Consider the following 24,235-nt stretch of genomic DNA (forward strand, 5'->3'; position numbering starts at 1 on the left):
AAGCAAACAGATACCTGCTACTGTGGCCTAAAGTTCTTTTTTCCCTGGAGTCCAGTTTTAAAGAATAAATCCCAAATGAGGTAGACATCTCTTTTAAATATTCCTGGAGCTTTAGAAACATTTTAAGAATTAATGGTAGCCAGGGCACCTGGGTGGCTCAGTTGGTTGAGTGTCGGACCTTGGCTCAGGTAATGATCTTGTGGTCTGTGAGTTCGAGCCACACGTCAGGCTCTGTGCTAACGGCTCAGAGCCTGGAGCCTGCTTTGGATTCTGTGTCTCTGTCTCTCTCTGCCTCTCTCTCTCTCTCTCTCTCTCTCTCTCAAAAATGAATAAACATCATGGGGCGCCTGGGTGGCTCAGTCGGTTAAGCGGCCAACTTCGGCTCAGGTCATGATTTCGCGGTCCATGAGTTCGAGCCCCACATGCTGACAGCTCAGAGCCTGGTGCCTGTTTCAGATTCTGTGTCTCCCTCTCTCTGACCCTCCCCCTTTCATGCTCTGTCTCTCTCTGTCTCAAAAATAAATAAACGTTAAAAGAATTTTTTTTAAATGAATAAACATTAAAAAAATTCTATAAAAAAAAAGGAATTAAGGGTAACCAGTTTCAAAAGAATATTAGATTATATAGCACATTTAGATATTGTGTAAATCAGCATTCTAATCTAATGTGTAAAGAACAATTAGTTGAAAGAGGGAACAAGAAAAATATGAATTAAGTCCCTAAAAATCTATGCAAATGCAGCTTTGCTGTTAAGGTTTTATTTAGTCACTGAAGCTAATCCTACATTAATATTGACTAGTTATCGACAGAAAATGGTTGGTGACTAATATTAATAGACAATGTGGGGGGCACCTGACTGGCTCAGTGAAGCAGGCGACTCTTGCTCTCAGGGTTATGAGTTCAAGTCCCACGATGATGATCCCACGGGTGTAGAGATTACTTAAAAAAAAATCGAAACATCTTTAAAAAAAACAGACAATGTGGGTCCATTATTGAGCTTTTTTTTCTTTATTGCAGTTTGTGGAGAGAAGGAAAGATTTGACTGAAGAAGTAAGAAATGTTTTGCTGGAGGAAATTAGGTGGTCAAATCCCGAATTTTCTTTGAGGAAATATTTTTCTTTGCTTCTTAAAAAACGAAGTGAGCACCAGGTACTTTCTGAGTGTCATCGTAAACAAGGTTAGTGATAACTGTTATCATTTACATTAACATTTTGTTTTTGAAAACACTAAGACTTGGTCTTTGACTTTTGGAAGTCCACTGAGAGGATATTGCTTATGGTTGGCAGGGAAAATTGTTCAAGTGTATTAAAGCATCTTGTTCAATGCAATGTTGGCCCCTGCCGTTCTCCACAGGTACAAACTCAAAGACAGCTTTAATTTTGTTAAAATATTAATAGTTCATTTAAGGAAAGCCTTAAGTGAGATCATTTGAACTGACTTGCCTTTATATAACTTGTACAAAAGGCAATCTGAATAACACAATATCCTGCTTGCTTTCAGTGGCCCACATTTGATTCTTGCCTCTTCATTTTGTAGTAATAAGATTGTTGGATATTTTGAAGTGATATTAAGATTTTGGATATTAAAATTTGTTTTTTGTTAATTAGTAAGCGCATGCATTTCTCTAACTTCTGAAATAGAAAGTCCACAACTCAAACCTGATGTGAATCAAAAAGAAACCAAAAGGAAACGAGTGGAAACGGAAATTCAGAAGTCAAAAAGAAAGAAGCCAAACGAGTATTCACAAAGTCCAAAAAAGATAAATGGGAAACCAGAAGAACTTGACAAAAGAAACAACTCCACTGGGATAAAGCCAGACTCTTGTAAAGGCCTTCTTTCTAAAACATCCAGGAAGAAACAAACTGCTTCGAGTACAACATGTAAAATAGAAACAGAAGCAGTTGAAGATTCTGATGTTCTGATAATAGATGATGGCAAAGAGCCTACATCAGAAAGATCTCCTGTTCCTGGTAAATTAGATCTTCTTCCTCTGGGCCTAGAACTTTTTTGTTTTCTCTTCTTGTTCATTTTCTCTTTAATATATGTTCTTTGCAACATTCAAACAATATATGTTTATAAAACAAGAAGTGGAAGCCTTACTAATTATAATCACAGTCTTACAGAAAACCACATTTAACAGATAGGTGTTTGGTCTTTGATTTTTCTGTGTGCTTTTTAAACAACCTGGGATTATATCTCTTTAACATGTCTCTGACTTACTCCCATTTGGGTTCTATAGCTTTTTCAAAAATATTCTATTGAATTGATTAATTCGTCCATTTATGTGGCTGAATGGATGTTTTAATATTTGTATAGAAAGTCTCCTCTATCATTTTTTTAAAAACTATTCATGTATCGGGGTACCTGGGTGGCTCAGCTGGGTGATCATCCGACTTCGGCCCAGGTCATGATCTTGCAGTTCGTGGGTTTGAGCCCCACGTCGGGCTCTGTGCTGATAGCTTGGAGCCTGGAGCCTGCTTCAGATTCTGTGTCTCCATCTCTCTCTCTCTCTGCCCCTCTCCTGCTCGTGCTCTTTCTCTCTCCAAAAATAAACATTAAAAAAAATTTAAAAATAAAATTATGTTCATGTATCTACTCTGCTGAATAAACTGTAGATTCCCTTACTCCACAAATCCCACTGGGGTTTGATTTTGCATTAGTGTATAGATTAATTTGGAGTGAATCGGCATGTTTACCACATTCAGTCTTCTCAAATGGGAGTGTGGCACATCTCCATTTACCTAGGTTGACTTTGTAGGATATTTTAATGTTTCTTTTCAGGGATCAAAGGATGCTTCACAAAAATTACGCTGCCTTTATTCTTTAGATTATTTCCTAAGAAATAATAAATTCCTTTTCATATATCATGTTTTTTTAGTGATTACTTAAATTTTAAGCATGTACTTCTATTTTTTCATAATTTTTTGTAAGTAATCTCTACCCCCAACATGGGACTTGAGCTTACAACCCTGAGATCGAGTCACATGCTCTGCTGACTGAGCCAGTGAGGCACCCCTAATTGAGTACCAACTTTTAAACTTTACTTCCATGAGACTTTATGGCAGTTAGTTTTTTGGGGTTTTTTGTTTTTTGTTTTGCTAATTATTTTTTTAGTGTTTATTTATTTTTGAGACAGAGAGAGGCAGAGCACAAGCAGGGGAGGGGCAGAGAGAGACACACATAGAATCCGAAGCAGGCTCCAGGCTCTGAGCTGTCAGCACAGAGCCTGACGTGGGGCTCGAACTCATGAGCTGTGAGGTCATGATCTGAGCTGAAGTCAGACACTTACCAACTGAGCCACCCAGGTGCCCCTATGGTGGTTAGTTTTTAAGGGGGAAGAATTGATATGAAGATATGAAGAATTTTAAGTGTAATGTTAAGTTTTGAAATTGCCCTTTTGACATTTTGTAAATATAAATACTGTACAAATATTCATTGTTTACATGAAACAATAATGTAAATGTGTAAAAATATATGCTTATGTTAAGGAACAATGCTTCAATGTATATGTTTTGCTTTAGATTCTGGAACTGAAGACATGCTATGGACAGAAAAGTATCAACCCCAGAACTCCAGTGAGCTCATAGGCAATGAGCTAGCTATAAAAAAATTACATAGGTTGGTAAAACATGTAAAAGAATTGAGAAATAGTTTTACATTTAGTTTGTTTTGAATCTAGTTTGTTTAGTTTGTTTGAATCTAGTTTTACTATTTGTTTTATTTATACTAAAATATAGAAATTATAAAGTATTACTTGTATGATAAAATCTTTGTAAAAAAGAAAATTAAGAAAAACATGAAAAGTAAATATCCTTCTTTTCTATTTCTACTCTCTAGAGGTAACAACTATTAAAGGTTTCTTGTAGAATCTTCCAGAAAAAAATTTATGCGTATGTTAGCTCCTTTCTTCCTAACAAATAGGGTCATATTACTCCTAATTCAGGTCCATAGTCCTTTGTCCACAATTCCCACATCCAAAAAAGTTCTGAAAATTAAAAGTTACTGACTTACGGTTTTTATGGATCCCACTTGGTAGGAGTTCATACCTTTTTAAAAAATTTTTTTAACGTTTATTTGTTCTTTGAGAGAGAGAGACACACAGCGCAAACAGGGAAGGGGCAGAGAGAGAGGGAGACACAGAATCTGAAGCAGATTCCAGGCCCAAGCTGTCAGTACAGAGCCCTATGCGGGGCTTGAACTCACAAACCACAAGATCACGATCCGAGCTGAAGTCAGATGCTTAACTGACTGAGCCACCCAGGCGCCCCTCATATCTTTTTTTTAAATAAAAACATTAAGTGATTATTTTGTAATACCAGAGACCCCAGAGGGGTATTGTGTTATGTGTGGTATATGTACCAAATTACTTTTCTAGTATCTAAAAAATTTTGAATTCTAAAACTCACCTGGTCCAAAGGATTTCATATAAGAAATAGGGGCCTATAATAATAGTTAACACTTTGAGCTTAGTACTGTTCTAAGTGCTTGCAATGTTCTTAGCCCCTGTAAGCCTTACAACTATACTATGAGAGTAAATACTGCTGTCTTCATCTTATAGATAAGGAATGGACCTACAGAGGTTGAATTATTTGTCCAGGGTCACCCAGCTTGAAAGTAGTGGGGCTGGAACTCAAACTTGAGCAGTCTAGCTCTAAACTAGAACTTAATCTTTCTGCTTATACTTAGCACTGTGTATTAGACATGTTTCATATCATCACACAGTCTACCTGAACTCTTTATAGTTGTTCTGTACTGGTTTCATAGGTGAGGGTACTGTAGTGTCTCTTTTCTCCTACTGAAGTACTTTTATGTTTTTCCCTTTGGAACCTAATCTGAACAAGGTTGCAGTGGATATCCTTATACATACAGTGTTGTATATTTTGGTAAAAAATTACTTCCTTTAGAAATATTTGTGCCCATGTAAAAATATTTTACTATTTCGTTGATTCAAAGAGATATTCTGTGAATATCTATTCTGTGAATTAGTTAATTAACACATATTTTCTTATGGCAGTTGGTTGAAAGACTGGAAGAGACGAGCCGAATTGGAAGAAAGACAGAATTTGAAGGGAAAAAAAGATGAGAAACAGGAAGGTATCTTGAGGCATTTTCTCCATTTCACTGAACGTGTTTAGTTAGATTGGCTCTAAATGTGTATGAAATTTCTTAATTGTATTTTATATTTGATTTCCTAGTTTTTGTAAATAAGTGTCTAGCATCTATTGCTGCCTGAGCAATTATCAAATGATAATTTGCATTTGAATAATTTTTCAGATCTGTCGGATAGCATTGATTTTAAAGGCAGTTCAGATGACGAAGAAGAGAATCGCCTTTGTAATACTGTTCTGATAACAGGGCCGACAGGAGTGGGGAAGACTGCCGCGGTGTATGCGTGTGCTCAGGAGCTTGGATTTAAGGTTAGTAACAGCTACGCCAGGAGGATGTTAATGTAACTGTTGCACTCGAATTAAAGGAAGACCGACCATTCTGCCTTGCTTTCATGTATTCTTTCAGATATTTGAAGTCAATGCCTCTTCTCAGCGCAGTGGTAGACAAATTCTGTCTCAACTGAAGGAAGCTACCCAGTCCCATCAAGTGGACAAGCAAGGTGTAAACTCTCAGAAACCTTGTTTTTTTAATAGTTACAACCTAGGCAAGTCACCAAGTAAGTAAATTATTTTGCTTAGGTCATAACCTTTGAGAGAAAGTGAAATCTACAAAAAGAATTTTAATCAGCATTTTTTTTTTTTGCCTTTTGTTTTTTAACCTTTTCCTATACACACACGTGCGTGCACCTTTTTTATGTTTTCCTGGATGGTTTTAAAATAAACCTCAAGACCATCATATAATTTTATTTGTATGTACTTCAGTAGGTATCTCTAATTGATAAGGGCCTTTAAAAAGCATAACCAGGGGTGTCTGGGTGGCTCAGTCTGTTAAGCGTCTCACTCTGGATTTCAGCTCAGGTCATGGTCTCACACAGTTTGTGGACTCGAGGCCCACATTGGGTTCTGCATTGACAGTGCGGATCCTGCATGAGATTCCCTGACCCTCCTCCACTCACACACGTGCTTGCTCCCTCTCTCAAAATAAATAAACGTAAAATAAAATAAAAAGCATAACCACAGTAATCATTATTAGACCTAATGAAATTAGCTATATATCTTAATTTGATCTAATACATACTCTTATTTTGGTGTTCTGTTGTTTCAAATGGTTCCTGCAAATTTGGATTCAAACAAGGTTTACATCTTACATTTGACTGATGTCTTTTAAATATCTTCCAGTCTCCCTAATAATTCCCTCATCCTTTTCATATCATTTATTTGTTGAAGAACGTGGGTCATTTTTCATAAAATCTCTCACATTTTGGATTTTGCTGATTGTATGTTCATGGCATCAGTTAACATATTCCTCTTCCCTATATTTCTTGTAAACTGGCAGTTAGATCTGTGATATTGATTAGATTAAGGTTCTGTTTCAGGGCTACCATACATGCATAGGCGGGGCTGTGTGCTTCCTATGGCATCAAAGCGGAAGATAACTTTTGTGATATTCACATGGCTCAGTGAGTTCAGTTGTTTTCAGGCTGATCCATCCATTATAAAGTTCCCCGTCACTCTTTTATGTAGCCATGAATGATCTTTATCTAGTAGACTGTTTCATTAGGAGTTAAAAAATGGGTGATTTTGTAATTCACTGAGCCTTTCTGAATTTATTAGTTGAAATTGTAAGGAGAATTTCTCTTCATCAGTTGTTTGGACACTTTGACATACAATTTGTACAGGAAAGGCATGAGAAATGTTTCATTCTTTCCTTTTTAAAAATTTATTTTGTTTGTTTTTTTAGAGAGAGCATGAGTGGGGGAGAGGGGCAGAGAGAGAGAATCCCAAGCAGTCTCTGTGCTCAGCGTAGAGCCTGACGTAGGGCTAAATCCCACAACCATGAGATCATGACTTCTGAGCCAAAATCAAGAGTCAGACGCTTGATGGACTGAGCCACCCAGGCACTCCCATTCTTTTCTTTCATTTATCAGTTCTTAAAGTGATGGTGCCCTAGTAATCTCTAAAGTTATCCAATGAGTTTTTGGGTAGTCTACTTTTTTTTTTTTTTTTTTTTTAGTATTATGAGGAACTCATGGATTTGTATCTATTTAATGTGTTTCAGTCCTTTGTGCTCATTATTCGTTGTGGCTATTACAATTTTCTTTTTGTCACTAGTTTAAACAGCTGTGATTTTGATGTGGGTTGCTGGAGTTTTCTTCATGTTTCATGTGGTTGGGGTTTGTTGAGCTTCTTGGATGTATGTGTTTATAGTTTTCATCAAATCTGGAAAATTCCAAGCATTGTGTCTTTTTTACTCTTAATTAAAATAGGTTTGACATATAACATTGTATAAATTTAGGGCATACAAGTGTTAATTTGATACATTTCTGTATTGTAATATGCTTGCCATTGCATTGATAATTAGCATCTCTATCATGTTACATAATTATCACTTCTTTTTAGTGGTTGGAATAATTAAGTTATAGTCTCAGGAAGTTTGGTGATTATAATACAATGTTGCCTGTATTTACCATACTGTGCATTAGATCTCTAGGATTGATTTACTCATTGCAAGTTTGTACCCTTAAACAATATCTGTCCTGTCCCCGGTCCCCTTCTCCTGGCAACCACCATTTTACTCTCTGTTTTTGTGAGTTTGACTTTTTAGATTCCATATATAAGTGATGTCATACAGTGCTTGCTTTTCTCTGTCTGACTTACCTCACTTAGCCTAATGTGCTCCAGGTCCATGCATGCTGTCATAAATGGCAGGATGTTCTTTCTTAACGGCTGAATAATATTCCATTGTGTATATATACCACATCTTTTTCCATTCATGCATGGGTACTTAGGTTGTTTCCATAGCACATTCTGTCGTGAATCATGCTGCAGTAAACATGGGAGTGTGTATATCTCTTCAAGATCCCATTTTTGTTTCCCAGAAGCACAACTATAGCAGATCTGTTTTTAGTTTTGGGGAGAAACTTCATGTTGTTTTCAATAGTGGTTGAACCAGTTTACATTCCCCTCAACAGCTCACAAAGCTCCCCTTTTCTCCACATCTTCTCCAGCACTTGTTATCTCTTCAAATAATTTTTCTCTTCTCCTCTCCTTTGACAATTTTAATTATATATATATTAGACCACCTTGAGTTGTCTTCTAGCTTGATGATTGCATGTGCAAGTTTTCAGTCTTCCTTTGCTCTGCATGTTTCATCTTGGATAGTTTCTAACTATTCGAGTTCACAGATCTTATTTTCTGCAGTATCTAGTATACTGTCAGTGCCATCCAATGTATTTTTTTATTTCATACATTGTAGTTTTCATTTCTAGAAGCTTGACTTGGGTCCTTTTTATAGTTTCTGTGTTACCATGCCCAATTTTTCCTGTAAGTTTTTGAACAGAAGAAACACAGTTATGACTATTTTAGTCATAGTGTTCTTGTTTATTAATTAGTGTTCTTGTCTATTAATTCTGTCATCTGTGTCATTTCTGAGTTGGGTTCAGTTAATTGATTTTTTTTTCATTATGGATTGTATTTTCATGCCTTTTTGGTGCCTGATAATTGTGATCAGATGTCAGACTGTGTGCACTTTGTCCAGGTGCCCCTTGTTGGGTATTGGACATTTCTACATTCCCATAACTATTCTTGAATTTTGTTCTGGAATACATTTAAGTCACCTAGAAACAGTTTGATCATTTTGGGTCTTCTGCTATATTAGCAAGACCATAGCAGCATTTAGTGTAAGACAAATTTTGCCATTGCTTAGGTAAAATCCTTCTGAGTACTCTGTCCACTTCCCCATTAATTCTGAAGTTTGCCGTTCTCTCTAATGGGAAGAGGAACTGTTCCCAGCTCTTTGTAAGCCTTAGATTATTTCTTCTAATCTTTCACTGATCACTACTCCATTGAAGGCTTGAGGGAGACGCTCTGCAGATTTCTGGAACACTCCGTGGAGGTCTCTGCTCTTCACTATTCTGCCCTGTGATTGCAATCAGCCTTGGCCTCCCTGGAGGCCTGTTCAGTCTCCTGAACTCAAGGAAACCTCTGGACTGGCTTCCCCCTCTTCACTGTGGCCTATACATTGTCTCAAGGCAGGAACCAGGCAATTCCTGGGGTTCACCTTGTTTGTTTCTTCTTTTAGGTATCACTGTCCTTTTTTGCATTATTTCCAAAGTCTTAAAAAGCATTGTTTCATATATTATGCTTAGTTTTTTGCTGTTATTTCAGATAGATTGGTAACTCCAGTATATGTCTTGGCCAAATGCAGAGCCCTTTTTTCTTTTTGTGCTTTTTGACTAGCAGTAACCTGACTTAATTGGCTCGTGTCCTTTACACATAGCCCCGGTAATCTCTGATATTTGTTTTTGCTTTCTGGCTTGTTAAGATGTTCCAGACCTAAAAGGTAGGTACTTCTCCATGGAGCTGATTGTTTTGGTGAAAGATCCTTTAAGAAGATTATAGAAATAAGGGCACCTGGTGGCTCAGTCGGTTAAGCATATGACTTTGGCCCGGGTCATGATCTTGCGGTTCATCTTGTGAGTTCAAGCCCTCTATTGGGCTCTGTGCTGACAGGTCAGAGTCTGGAGCCTACTTTGGATTCTGTGTCTCCCTCTTTCTCTGCCCCTCCCCTGCTTACACCGTGTCTGTCTGTCTGTCTCTCAAAAATATATATTAAAGAAAAGAATATATCAATAAAATTTAGCCAAGTACCTACTACCTACTAGGTATATTATTTAAATGTGGCATGTATTTTCTTTTTTTTTTTTTTAATTTTTTTAATGTTCATTTTTGAGAGAGAGAGAGTACAAGCAGGGGAGGGACAGAGAGAGAGGGAGACACAGAATCCTCCAGACCCCACCTAATGTGGGGCTCGAATTCACGAACTGCGAGATCATGACTCGAGTCGAAGTTGGACACTTAACCTACTGAGCCACCCAGGTGCCCCTTGGCATTTATTCTCTAAAACCAGTCTTTGGACTGATGCCAATCCATGATCAAACAATCCTTGTACTATGCCAAAATTAGAAAAATACGGACAAAATAGTGAGTTTTTTATAAATCGCAATCTCTTCAATATAAAGAAATATTTTTTTATTTTAAGATTATGTTCCAGGGCACCTGGGTAGCTCAGTTGGTTGAGCGTCCAACTCTATTTTGGCTCAGGTCCTGGTTTCACGATTCGTGAGTTCGAGTCCCATGCTGGGCTCTGGGCTGCTGGTGTGGAGCCTGCTTGGGTTTATGACATAATAGTGATGTCTAGGATAATATCTCAAATTCAAAATTTTCGGTAAGTTTTCAAACATCCGTAATATGCAAAGAATATCACAAGATCTGTGGAGATGGGGTGCAAGAAAAAGAATAGGACAGATACAGTCATGGAATTGTGCACATGTGATGGTACAGGAAAAGATCGTGCTCCTAATAATAATTTGCACATGGGAGGACTGAATCGGAGCACTTGGAGGGGAGAAAAGACATGCTCTGGTACAAATGCCTGGTGCCATGGGACCTCAGGAGGGTAGAGATCAAACATTTGCTTTTAAACTTTGTATTGATCCTCCAGAGTATCCTTAGAAAAACATTCTTTGCTTGTGATATCCACATACTATAGGGAAACTGAAGTCGGATAACAGTGTTCTGTCTGTGCTCAGTATGTACATTATCTCTCTTCCTCCAGCCTCCTCTGAACCCAGGCAGATGTACAGAAAGTGAATGGAGGGATTATGAACATTATTTGCTTCAAGGATGTATGTTTGTTTGGAAAAGAATGTCTTTTCCAAATGCCCAGTTTTACCTTCTCTGATGATAGAATAACTGTAACAATATGCTAATATCTGTACACAGTGTAAGAATGAAAGAAAACTTCTGTATCAATTTTTAACTGGTAAGACTAGAAATATAGGCTGTGGATAACTCAGTCTTACCATCTGTTTAACTTTTAGAATATTTACCTTTACGTAAATTTGGTTTTGGCAGAAAAATTAAGCTCTCCTAAGAAAGTTATTACATCACCAAGGAAACTTCCTCCGCAGTCACCACAAAGTAGCGTACCAAAACGAACACTTCCGCCTAAAACTTTGGCAAATTACTTTAAAGTTTCTTCTAAGCCAAAAAAAAATGAAGAAATAGTACTTCTGGAAAATAATAAAGGTAAGACATTAAATTGACAAAATATATGTGATATTTTTTAATAATGACCTTCATACATAAAATATCCTATTTCATGAGTTCCTATTGCTATTTATTTTTTTAATGTTCTAATTCTTTTTTATTTTTCTGTAATCTATTTTTCTAAATGTTTATTTTTGAGAGAGGGAGAATGAGTGTGGGTGGGGGAGGGGCAGAGAGAGAGAGAGAGAGAGAGAGTGTGGGATAGAGGATACAAGGCAGGCTCTGGGTCAGGTTTCACAAACCAAACGTGAAATCATGACCTGAATCGAAGTCGGACGCTCAACTGACTGAGCCACCTAGGTGCCCCTATTTTTATTATTTTTAGAGAGAGTGAGACCACAAGCAGTGGAAAGGGGAGGGGGGGAGGGTGAGAGAGAGAGAGAGAAAGAGAAAGAATCTTAAGCAGGCTCCAGGCTTAGCGTGGAGCCCGATACGGAGCTCGATCCCACAACCCTGGGATCATGACCTGAGCTGAAATCAAGAGTTGTTCACTCAACTGACTGAGCCACCCAGGTACCTCCTACTGCTATTTATTAAACCTCAGCTACTTTGAAGGTCATACATATGGGAGTTTTGATATTTTGTTTCAGCTTTTTTCTTCCCCCACCCTTGTTTCAGTTTTGATAGGGGGTTTCACTTTGAGCTTAGTTTGCAGAAATATCCGGTGTTCTGTTAAAGGTTGATTTGAATCTAAAATATTAATATTTTGTTTATGCAGGAATCAAAAATTCTTGTGAACAGAAACCAATTATTCAGACTAAATCTACAAACACAACTAAGTCAAATGTCAAAGAATTTGGAGCTGAGGAATCCAACAGGAAAAACGCAACATCTCTCATTCTTTTTGAGGAGGTAGGCTTGTGGACATACGTTCATGATATCTTATAATACAAATTTTTGTATGAGGTGCCTGGATGGCTCAGTCAGTTGAGTGTCCGACTCTTGATTTCAGCTCAGGGCATGATCTTGCAGTTCGTGAGCTCGAGCCCTGCTTCAGGCTCTGCTCTGACATTGCGGAGCCTTCTTAAGATTCTCTCTCCCTCTCTCTGCTCCTCCCCAACTTGTGCATGCATGCGTACTCTCTCTCTGTCTCTCTCAAAATAAATAAACATTAAAAAAAAACTTATTCTACAGATTACTACATGTGTTACTGTGAAGTGTTGTAAAATAGCCAAGAAAGTCAGGAAGACTTGGATCTATTTGAATTTTAAGTGAATGAAACTGCAACCATAGAAGAATTTTTCAGAAAGATGATTAATGCAATTCAGGGTTATTAATTATTGTTCAGTGATTATAGAAATTATTCTGATTCATATTTGTTCAGGTATAGGTGACTGCTTTTTTTTGGTTTAATATTTATTTGATAATTTTTTTTACTTATAATGGTGTAAAACATTTTAAGCTTTCAGTGTGGGCTGAATTCACAGTGTTCATAAATTTAATAAATTCATAAATTTTGTCTCTGACAGACTTACAGTGTATCTAGTATGTGTACATGACATATCCAGCACATGTTTTGTTACTCAGTACACTAATATTCTCATAAATGGTTCTTAGGTTGATGTCATTTTTGAGGAAGATGCTGGGTTTTTGAATGCAATCAAAACATTCATGGCAACAACTAAAAGACCTGTAATCCTTACTACAAGTGGTAGGTAACAGTGATTTTACAGCTAATTACTTTTGGTTAAAATATTTGAGAAAGCCTCAAATTTTAGTTAGAAATGTTCCTTTAAAAGTCTGCTAGTGGGGCGCCTGGGTGGCTCAGTCGGTTGAGTGGCCAACTTCGGCTCAGGTCATGATCTCACAGACTGTGAGTTTGAGCCCTGCGTCGGGCTCTGTGCTGACGGCTCAGAGCCTGGAGCCTGTTTCAGATTCTGTGTCTCCCTCTTTCTGACTCTCCCTCATTCATGCTCTGTATCTCTCTGTCTCAAAAATAAATAAACGTTAAAAAAAAAAAAAAATTAAAAGTCTGCTAGTAAAGGGGCGCCTGTTGGCTGAGTTGGTTAAGCATCCGACTTTGGCTTAGGTCATGATCTCAGTTTGTGAGTTTGAGCCCTGCATCAGAGCTCACAGCCTGGAGTCTGCTTCAGATTCTGTGTCCTCCTTCTCTCTCTCTGTCCCTACCCTGCTTGCACTCTGTCTCTCAAAAAATAAATAAACTTAAAAAAAAAAAAGTCTACTAGTAGGGGCATCTGGGTGGCTCATTCAGTTGTGTCTGACTTCAGCTCAGGTCATGAGCTCACGGTTGTGAGTTCGAGTCCCACTTTGGATTGTCTGCTGTCAGCAGCGAGCCTGCTTCGGATCCTCTGTCCCGCCCCCCCCCCCACCTCTCTGCACCTCCCCTGCTCATGTTCTCAATCTCTCAAAAAAAATAAACAAACATTAAAAAATAAAAAATGAAAGTCTACTAGTAAATTAACTTTTTTTTTTCTAAAATTTGGAGGCTCCTAGATCATTTCTTAAATGAAGAATTACTCAAATTTATGATCAGTTCGCAGCTTTGAGTAATTATAAAATTAATATGTTACCTTGCAAATGGCACCAATCATCATTCACTGGTCAGAACTTTTTATGGAACCCAGCCTTTCTGCAGTTCCTTAATATTGAACTTAGCCATTCCTTAACCCCTGAGGACACTTCCATATGGATTATTGCCTATTTTAAAGTAAGTTGTAACCAGCCTGATTGCTCTAAACTTCCTAATAATTAGTGTTTGGTGTTCAATTTTAAAACTCATAGTTTTTTTTTCATTATAAACACTGAATTATAACACTGTTTTCTAATATTTTTCATTGCACATATTCAGTAGCATATCTCTGCTATGAATTTCTAGAGGAAAATAAATGTTAGTTTATGTCAGACTCCACTTATAAATTAATGGGTCATTTGACTGTTAGTGATTGTCCTCTAAAAATATTGATATAAATTGTATTATTCAAAGGTTACATGACAGTTTAATTAAAAGATCAATTATTTTAGGTCAAGATAAAAATTCACTTCCTTAATGATTTATAATTTGCATATTTTTATTACCAATGAGATACAGAATATTTTCATAGAAAAAGTATAACTGGACAAAGTAATTTAATGGTCTTAATGGTTTTTTAAAATGTTTTTTTTCCTATAGATCCAACATTTAGTTTAATGTTTGATGGCTGCTTTGAAGAAATTAATTTCAGTACTCCTTCACTTGTAAGTTTCGAATTTTGATCATAAATCATATATCACAATTCTGTAAAAGATGGTTTCTTATGATAGTGCCAGTGTATCTTCAGTACATTGCTGATTAGGAGAGTGAACATCTCTGCCCTGTTCCTGATGGTAGGGTGAAAAGCATTCTTGACCATTAAGTGTGATATTAGCTGTATATTTTCATAGATGGTCTTTATCGGTTAGCTGTATTTTTATTGTGAATGGTGTTAAATTTTGTCTGGTGGGTTTTTTCCTGTCTTTTGAAACAATCATCTGGTTTATCTTTTTAATTCTATCACTATGGTGAATGATGTTGTTTGATTTTTGGATGTCAGACCAGTCTTGCATTCTTAGGATAATATGGTCATCCTGCGTTGTGTCTTTTATATATTTCTGGATTTGAGACTTTTTCCCTGTACTTTGTGAATATATTGTAGATTCTGTTATGTTTGTGTGAACAAATATTCTCCTGTAGTATGTGGCAGCTAAAATTCCTGTTCCGTTCTTTTCGTGTTAGCTGGGCTGCTTTGAGCGAGGCCCACACATGGGAAGTTCAGGTATCAACCAGGGATTTGCATTCTTCTTTTAGCTAGAGTTTCTGTTTCCCTACTTTCACTGAACTCCCCTGTCACTTTCCAGCTACGGCCATCATCCCAAACTCTATCCTCTGGTTCAGGCCAGCAATACTGTGAGTTTGTGTCTGAGTTTTAGCCACCATTGCTGCCACCTGCCCTCAGTCAAAAATCAATTTAGAGGAGGTAGGAGAGGATGGGAGTTCATCCAGGGCCATTTTCTTTTGTCCAAGTGTTGATTTCCCTTCAGTTATCTTCTGCTCTGGTTACTCTCTTGTGCCTTCAAGTAGTTTGTTTTTTATATTTATTTGTTACTGACTGTAGAGTTTATAGTTATTACTGAAGGCAAGGTGTGTCTGATAATAGGGTCTTTGTTATTGAAAGAATTCCTAGTTTGTGGGAAGCAAAAGTCCCAGAAGTATTCAGGAGTAATGTATGCACATAAAATAAAGTCAAAAATTTAATAGAGGAAATCTTTTAATTGTCTTGTTAACTTCAAGGTAAAAATGCTAGTGATCTTGTAAAATATGCAAAATGTAAATACAATTTTATTTGTTTCAGCTTTTCAAGGTAAAAAGCTTTCCATAAACAGCGGGAAGAGAAGAGTATATGTTTTGTCATTTTACAAAAAAATATTATAGCAGTATTGATGAAAATGCTAAATAAAATGAAAATTTTTACTTGGTCCATTTATTCTTAAGAAATTATATGGGTTTTTTGTTTTTTGATTTTTGTTTTCATTTTGTCTCATAATGTTTCTTGTTAACTTACATGTATACGTTTGTGCATGCATTGATATAATTTTCTAACTCTGGCTTTTAAAAATTATATGAGTATTTTTCAGTATTGTAGTATTCACATTTTTTTTCTTCTATAGTACTCACATTTATAATTTTAATGGCTGTGAAATAGTCCATCAAGTTGTACCATTATTTAAGCTTAAGGGAATTTCTCAAGGTTTAATAACCTTGCCTCCAGGGTTCGTGTTGGAAAATTTCCCATAAAAGTTTCCTTACTGTTTTTAGACTGTATAGTTAATAAAATAAGTATATGTAAAATCTTTTTAATTTAGAGGTATATTCCTTTATATTTTTCTAGATCAGTTTCACTCTCAAGAGCTAAGATATTGTGAATTTTAGTGAAATTTGTCCTACTTTTAGATATGTATTACTGATGTATTTCTGTTAACTCTACAATTCACCATGTTTCTTTTTTCTTTCTCTGTTTGTTGCTCAGCTAAATGTTGCCAGCTACCTACAGATGATCTGCTTAGCTGAGAACTTTAGAACTGATGTGAAAGACTTTGTAACATTGTTAACTGCAAATACTTGTGATATTAGAAAAAGTATCCTTTACTTACAGTTCTGGATTAGAAGTGGAGGTGGATTTTTAGAAGAAAGGCCATTATCCCTTTGTCGTAAGTTGATCTGTTATAAAAGAAATTTCTATAAGGGGACCCTCTGTTAAACTATATGCTGTACCAAAATATCTGAAAGATTTAAAAAATTGTGAGCATCCAGAGATCGTATTAATCTTGAAAATAAACATACATATGTCAATTTAGTTGATTAAAATTTTGTAAACACGAAATGTGGTTAGAGTAAACCTGCACATGGAACAAATTGTTACTTCGACATTTATAAGCATAGTTTCTTATAAACAAATAGAATTAAATATTATTTAGCAACTGATTTCCTTTTTCCACTTACTAAAAAACATGTTGGTGATTTTCCCCATATATAGGTTATTTTTGTCTGACTGTAAGTTCTCCTTTAGTTTCAATAGTCTATCATTCTTTTCTCATAAGAACTTTATCATTTCAGAAATGTTTTATTTCTTATCAATCTTTAGTCTCTGTTACCGAATTGAAGTCACAGACATTTATTGAGGACTTTCTCTATGCCAGGTCCTGTGTTTACATGAATAAGACATGCTTCCTTCCCTGAAGAAGTTCATAGTTCTGTGGTTTTCATGCTCCATAGTCACAGTTCTGTAGTTACAGATCCTGCTCTGGGAAATACACAAATATTTAAATAAAACCAAGGTGAAGTTCTGTAATATTAATCCCCTGTCAAGTTTTTTTTTCCTTTGATTAGTTCCAAATTTTAATGTGTTATTCTTTTTCGAGTTAGCAAACGTATATATTTAATTCAGTGTAAGCTTTAACTGTTTCTTAGAAGTAAATATGATAAATAAGACACAGAAAAATCTTCTTATAAAAAACAAATTAGTAACTATTGCCGTATGACTGGAAATAAAATGCTATACCAAGAACCTTCAAAGAAAAAAAACGATGTCATTATTTCTATTCTTGAAGATTTTATATGCATTTTATTTCTATCTTAAAAAATGCAGCTATGTACTCATTGAGAATTCAAACAGTACAGAAGTATGTAAAAGAAAAGTAAAAGGTCTCCCCCCTTCTTAAGGTTAGCCACTGTTAGAGCTTTATCTATGCATGTGCAAATATTGCTACCTACTTATTTAGCAGAGTTAACCAATACTGTATGTACTGTTAAGCAGTTTGCTGTTTTTACTGGAGAATGTGTTGTTAGTACGTACAATTTTAGTCCTCTCTTTTTCACAGCTGCATGCTATTCCATAATAGGGAATGGATGTAACGTAATTTAATTAACCATCACTTATTAGTGGAAATGGAAGTTACCTTTTGTTGTCATTAAAATGTGCAGTGAATATCCATACACATATCCTTGAGCATATCTGTGAGTACTTCTGTTGGAGAGAATTCTAGAAGTTCGGTTGCTAGGCCAAAGGCTAGAGTACATTTGCATCCTGGTAGGTATTGTCCGGTTGCCCTCCAGAAGATAACTGTACAAATTTATGTTCCCAGGAATAGTTTATGATGGCTTTTTTATGCCTCTGAGAAAATTAGGTCACCAGTTGTTTTAGTTTTGCCAATTTAAAAGGCGAAAAGCGAATGGTATCTTATTCTAATTTGCATTTCCAAGATCACTAGTAAAATTGCACATCTTTTTATGAGTTTATTAGATATTTGTATTTCTTCTGTTACTTGTCTGTTCATAGTTCTTGTACTTTATTCTTTTGGATTGTTTTGTAAGCCGACCACCACCACCATCTTAACCTCTGTATGCTAGAAATAATGTTTGTATCGTACTTTTTGTGAATTAAAAACACATGTGGAGAAGAAGAAAATGGGAATATAGGTCCAAAAGATGACAGGATCTTATATTTTAAATAATTTTTTTGCTGTAATTTATTAAAAATATAGATAGCTAAGATTTTCTTTTATTAATTTTGTAGGAGGAAATAGCAGAAGTGTTCAACTGGTTTGCTCTGAAGATGGCCCTGATTCCAAAAATAAACCTAAAAATACTAAAAGGAGTCCTATAGACCTTCCCAAATGTGACACTGGCTGTGTTGAGACCTTGTTTGGCCTTAAGAACATTTTTTCCCCATCGAAAGACTTATTTTCATTTTTAAAGGTATTTTCAATGTCTAGTGTAAAATATTAAATTTATATTCCTTTTCATCTTCCTAACACTCACTCCTGTGTTTTAAATCTTAAAGTTAGGGAGACCTGGATGGCTCAGTTGGTTGAGCATCTGACTCTTGATTTCGGCTCAGGTCATGATCCCAGGGTCGTGGGCATGAACATGGAGCCTGCTTGAGATTCTCTCTCAGGGCGCCTGGGTGGTATCAGTTGGTCAAGCATCTGACTTTGGCTCAGATCATGATCTCATGGTTCATGGGATCAAGCTCTCTGTCATCAGCATGGAGCCTGCTTTGGATCCTCTGTCCTTTTCTCTCTGCGCCTCCTGTGCTTGTGCACATGTGCTCTCTCTCTCTCAAAATAAATAGACATTAAAACAAACAAACAAACAAAAGATTAAAAAAAAAAAAAAGGAGGGGGCACCAGGGTGACTCAGTCTGTTGAGTGTCTGAGTTTGGCTCAGGTCATGATCTTCAGGCCCCACATTGGGCTCACTGCTGTCAGCCCATGAATGCAGAGCCTGCTTCAGATCTTCTGTCCCCCTCTCTCTGTCCCTCCCCAACATGCGTTCTCCCAAAAATAAATATTAAAAAGAATAAATTTAAAAAATTAAGATTCTCTCTCCCTCTGTCCCTCTCCCCCACTCTCTCTCTAAAAATACATACATATTTTTAAGAAATAAATAAATCTTCAGGTTAACGTAAATTTGCCTATAATTTTCATAGATTTCTGATTTTAACACACTATACCACTTTGACAAACAGTTAATGGATAATGCTCTAAATGCATATTATCGGATTTAGACTAGAATTTAGAAAGATTTCATATTAAAAAAAGACAATTTCAGAAAAGTAGTTTTTAAACAAATGAGCTAACCATTGAATTGGGGTATAAACTATTAAAAATTTAATTCTTCAAATTTTAATAGTTTAAATGTATTTTTTAGACTCAGAACTATTTTATTATTATTATTTATTTATTTATTTTTAATGTTTATTTGTTTTTGAGAGAGAGACAGCACGAGCTAGGGAGGGGCAGAGAGAGAGGGAGACAGAGGATCCAAAGTGGGCCCTATGCTGAGAGCAGAGAGCCCCATGTAGGGCTCAAACTCACGAACCAGTGAGATGATGACCTGAGCCGAAGTCAGACACTTAACCAACCAAGGCACCCAGGTGCCCCCAGAACTATTTGACAAATTAAGGGAGTGTAGGTTAATAAAATTATGAGAGGGTAGCAACTCATTACTTTTAAGATGGTCATATGGGTAGAAGAATGTTCAGACTATGTTCTAACACTTCTTCATTCAAAATTTTTTTTCAGCATAAGATCAGAACAAAGGAAGAATGGTATCAGTTCATCCAGCTTCTTACAGAATTCCGAACACAGAATGTAGATTTCTTATATAGTAATCTTGAGTTCATTCTGCCATTACCTGTTAACATCATTCCAGAAACGGAAAACTTTTGTGGTTCATCAGGAAGTGTGGAGGACACCAGTGCAGCAACAAAAAATATGAAATGTCTTGCTGGGAAACATTCTGAAAGAGAGAAGCCATTGAAAAAGCCACAAAAAAAGAAACAAAAGAAAAAGATGACAATTCTAGATGATAGTGACTTATTTGACTCTGAAGTGGACTTTTCTAATGAATTCCTTAGCCTTTCCCCTGTATCTTCTTCCTCAAATTCAGAAGAAAGCAAAGCCAGAGATAAAGAAAGCAATCCAGAGACAAAGAAACTAAACAAATGTTTAGAGTCTAACATTGAGTCTGTTCCTTGTCCTCCTAAAACACCAGCAGAAAAAAAATGTGCAGCCCTCATTTCTCAGTGTCTAAATTCTCTCACTGAGTTCATGGATAACATGTCCTTCTTAGATGCTCTTTTAAATGATGTAAGAGAACAAAAGGAAATTGGTAAAAATGACTTCAGTTGGACAAATGTTAAAAGCGGACTTTGTGATGAGTTTAGTCTCGAGACTACCGATGGATGGACTTCTCCGAGCTCCGGAGAATTAAAGGCAGCTGTAGAAGCTCTCAGCTTTACTAAATGTTCATCTACTATTTCAAAAGCATTGGAAACCTCCTTGAATTCTTGCAAGAAATCAGGAAGAGATCCAACAAAAGAGCTTACTTTTTATGTTTCACAAAAACGCAGCAATGTATATTTCAGTCAGTCAGCGGCTAATTTAGAGTAAGTCTTGCCTCCTTTTACTTTTTATTTTTCAATAATAAATGATAAAGGGGAAATTATTAGTTTCTTTTTACTAATTTTGAAATGCTTGGCTTTATTGATCATGGTAAACCCTTAATATTAATAATGTAGCTCTTTTTTTTTTTTAATTTTTTTTTAATGTTTCTATTTATTTTTGAGACAGAGACAGAGCATGAGCAGGGGAGGGGCAGAGAGAGAGGGAGACACAGAATCTGAAGCGGGCTCCAGGCTCCGAGCCGTCAGCACAGAGCCCGACGCGGGGCTCGAACCCACAAACCATGAGATCATGACCCGAGCCGAAGTCGGATGCTCAACCGACTGAGCCACCCAGGCGCCCCAATAATGTAGCTTCTAATAAGACAGGGAGACCATCCTGATTGCTGGGAAGAAAAATGAGAGATTAGGAGACTCTTGAATGACAGGGAGTGGGGTTTTGATTTGCTGTGACGGATAGCAGGTAGCCATTAAAGGTTTTTTTCACTTGCGAGTGATTGATGTGTTGAAAATGATACAGTAAGTTAACCCGGAATCTAGTTAATCTAGTCTAGACCAGAAGCAAGAAGTGGAGACCAGAAGCTGGTTGTGTTTGGGATTGTTGCATTTTTATTAGACCTTAAAAGTAAAAAGTAATGCATTCCTTTTCATTTACAGCAGTGCCTGGAAGAGGATAGCAGTCATTAAAAGTGTATTTTCTAGCCGATCCCTTCTAAACCTGGGTAATAGACAAGCTAGTATAATTGAGTACTTGCCAACTCTTCGAAACATTTGTAAGACTGAGAAGCTAAAAGAACAAGGAAAAAGTAAAAGAAGGTAAAGAAAGGCTCTGTACAAGTAACATTGTAGACAGCTATTTCAAGATTAATAAATATCCTCAGCTGATGGTTAAATTGAATTGTTCCTTGTAATTTTGACAGGTTCCTGCACTATCTGGAAGGGATTCATCTTAACATTTCGAAAGAGACTGTGAACACTTTGGCAGCTGGCTTCCCTTAATGTTCACATTAACAATGCCTTGTACAGATTATTATGTGGTCCTCAAGATACATTTTTATATTGATTCATGGAAGAATTTATTTCTGAATGTACATTTAAAACAGGCTATTTGTATATTTTTTATTAGTGTGCAGATAATTTAAAATGAAAAAATTTGAGTTACAAATTGTATTTATGATTGTGGTGGTATTTTTTTCTGAAATTTTTTATATTATCTGACTTAGCTTTGTTATAGTATTTTTGTATGTGAGTGAGCTGTTTCTAGACGGGACAGTTCACTAAGATATTTCTAAAAATGTTTCAGTGTTAAATTAATCCATAATTTTTCTCTCTTCTGTTACCTTTAATCCACCTCTCCCCAACCCAACCTTCAGTACTCTGTCAAGTTGTATATATGAATCATCTAGGTGGTGATCTTTAAAAAATAAATTTATGCAATACAAAATTATGTAACATGCAAAAAACTCCCTAGGGAAGAAATTATGCGTCAGTTTTCAAAAAGTAACATCTTCCCGATAAATTTATTTTTAGTGTATTCCTCTGGCATATTTTACCATTGGATCAGCATGTTGACAAAGTGAAAACAAGATTATGAATTGTCGTTTTCATAAATCTTTTTTAGCAACCATACATATGTGATGTCTTGTATATTTTGCCAACTCAAATCATTTGCCTTGTACATTTTTCTTGTATTTTTATATCAGTGATGTTTTATTTCATAAAGATATTAATGACGTTAATATATCTATTTTGGACAAAGTGCTACTCATCAAAATTGTAACAAGGGAGGATTCTACTATACAGGCTTCCTACATCATAGCCATCTCCATTTAAGGTTATGCTTTTGGAGAAAGTATATATTTTTAATTACAAGATTGTAAAATCCCACATTTCACTTAAAATTATTTTTGCGATCATAAAATCAGGTATATCTGAAAATAGTGTCCTATTTCCAATGTTTATATTATGTACTAGCCTAGAATTCAGTTACATTATCTGAATTATGTTTTTACCCCAAAAGGTAAGGATCCTAATTTTGTACAGATGGAAAATATTGTTGTATACCTGTTTACAAATGTGTATGAAGATATGTTTTTACCTCATTTGTTCAATTTACTTTTTCTTGTTATTGATAGTATATGGATTTAATTAAAGGCTGAAGCTAAGAGGCTTTATGCAATGTTTAAATAGGTGTTCAGGTGTAATCCTCTGGGTAAATATGGGTATTTTATAGGTTTGGATATAGGCTATGTCTTACAGGTTTCGTGCTTGTACAAGAGAGAGAATAGATCTGAAGTTTTGTGGGTTTTCAAGTATATGGATCTTTCTACTGCATACTAGTGTTCATTCACTATTTGTAGACCACTTACCTGTTAATTTGGTCTTTTATTATTAGAAAATTCTGGTAATTCTCAGTAATTGAGAACCAAAGTAAAATAACTATAGAATTGTATTTAATAAGATCAAAAATCAAGGAACAGGATATTTTCCTCCCTAATAGGGACACATTTAAGATTTTTTATTTAGGTTTAGCATGATTTGGGGAAAAAATTATGAATTCTTAAAGGTAGTAAATTCCTATAAGATTTAGGTCCACTTTTGAGATAAAGTAACCAAATTCTGATGGCTTTTCAATACTTAGCATCTTATCCTATAAAGTCCTAAAATGAACACATTTTCACTTAAAGGTATCTCCAGGAATATGTGGAAGACAGAATGCCACATATCTGGCGTGAACAACTGGATGGCTGGTGAAGCTGTTTACTGAAGTGTAGAACAGTGGCAAAGCGGGGGGGAGGGAGATTTGAAGGGAATTACTTCAGACATGTAGTTTGAGATATCTACAACATATCCAAAGTGGAGATGTTTTTGTACAACCATATAGGTAAATGTAGAGCTTTATAGGGGCGCCTGGGTGGCGCAGTCGGTTGAGCGTCCGACTTCAGCCAGGTCACGATCTCGCGGTCCGTGAGTTCGAGCCCCGCGTCAGGCTCTGGGCTGATGGCTCAGAGCCTGGAGCCTGTTTCCGATTCTGTGTCTCCCTCTCTCTCTGCACCTCCCCCGTTCATGCTCTGTCTCTCTCTGTCCCAAAAATAAATAAAAAAAAAAAAACGTTGAAAAAAAAAAAAAATTAAAAAAACAAAAAATGTAGAGCTTTATAAGTGAATGGCAATAGGTCTAGAGTGCAACCCAGATTCCACATATTTTATATATTTCTGATTTTTTTCCAACAAGTATATTTCACTTTTTAAAGGAAAAATGTATTGCTTTGACATCAAAGAGACTTGGGTTCAGGATTGGTGAGATAGAATGAGGGCCTGAACTAAGGCACATGTAATGTGAGATGCGGGTGGAAAGTTAGGTGCTATGCTACTTTTTTTTAAATGTTTATTTTGAGGGCACACAGACACAAGATGGGGAGGGGCAGAGAGGGAATCCTAAGCAGGCTCCACACTGAGTGTGGGGCTCGATCTCACCACGACATCATGACCTTGGCTGAAATCAAGTCGGGATGCTTAACTGACTGAGCCACCCAGGCAGCCCAGTCCTACTTTTCTCAAAAGATGGTCTGTCCAA

The 24,235-nt window shown here is 36.3% G+C and overlaps 1 protein-coding gene across 3 annotated transcripts in view; it reads left to right on the top strand.

Moving 5' to 3' along the window:
• Window positions 1-22,807, top strand: part of ATAD5 (ATPase family AAA domain containing 5) — a 45,306-nt gene extending 22,499 nt beyond the window's left edge. For 2 of the 3 annotated variants that reach the window (XM_042916392.1, XM_042916394.1), the window contains exons 9-23: window positions 1,018-1,177; window positions 1,641-1,970; window positions 3,522-3,618; window positions 5,015-5,094; window positions 5,275-5,417; window positions 5,515-5,665; window positions 11,025-11,198; window positions 11,938-12,071; window positions 12,777-12,870; window positions 14,350-14,414; window positions 16,223-16,403; window positions 18,269-18,450; window positions 19,779-20,644; window positions 21,317-21,475; window positions 21,580-22,807. In XM_042916392.1, the coding sequence (XP_042772326.1) occupies window positions 1,018-1,177; window positions 1,641-1,970; window positions 3,522-3,618; window positions 5,015-5,094; window positions 5,275-5,417; window positions 5,515-5,665; window positions 11,025-11,198; window positions 11,938-12,071; window positions 12,777-12,870; window positions 14,350-14,414; window positions 16,223-16,403; window positions 18,269-18,450; window positions 19,779-20,644; window positions 21,317-21,475; window positions 21,580-21,658 (2,895 nt within the window). In that variant the 3' untranslated portion in view covers window positions 21,659-22,807. The remainder of the gene's footprint in view (window positions 1-1,017; window positions 1,178-1,640; window positions 1,971-3,521; window positions 3,619-5,014; window positions 5,095-5,274; window positions 5,418-5,514; window positions 5,666-11,024; window positions 11,199-11,937; window positions 12,072-12,776; window positions 12,871-14,349; window positions 14,415-16,222; window positions 16,404-18,268; window positions 18,451-19,778; window positions 20,645-21,316; window positions 21,476-21,579) is intronic. The other variant, XM_042916393.1, reaches the window with a different exon arrangement.
• Window positions 22,808-24,235: the final 1,428 nt, after the last annotated feature.

The sequence above is a fragment of the Panthera leo genome, chromosome E1 (assembly GCF_018350215.1).
Source record: "Panthera leo isolate Ple1 chromosome E1, P.leo_Ple1_pat1.1, whole genome shotgun sequence".
NCBI classification, from domain to species: domain Eukaryota; kingdom Metazoa; phylum Chordata; class Mammalia; order Carnivora; family Felidae; genus Panthera; species Panthera leo.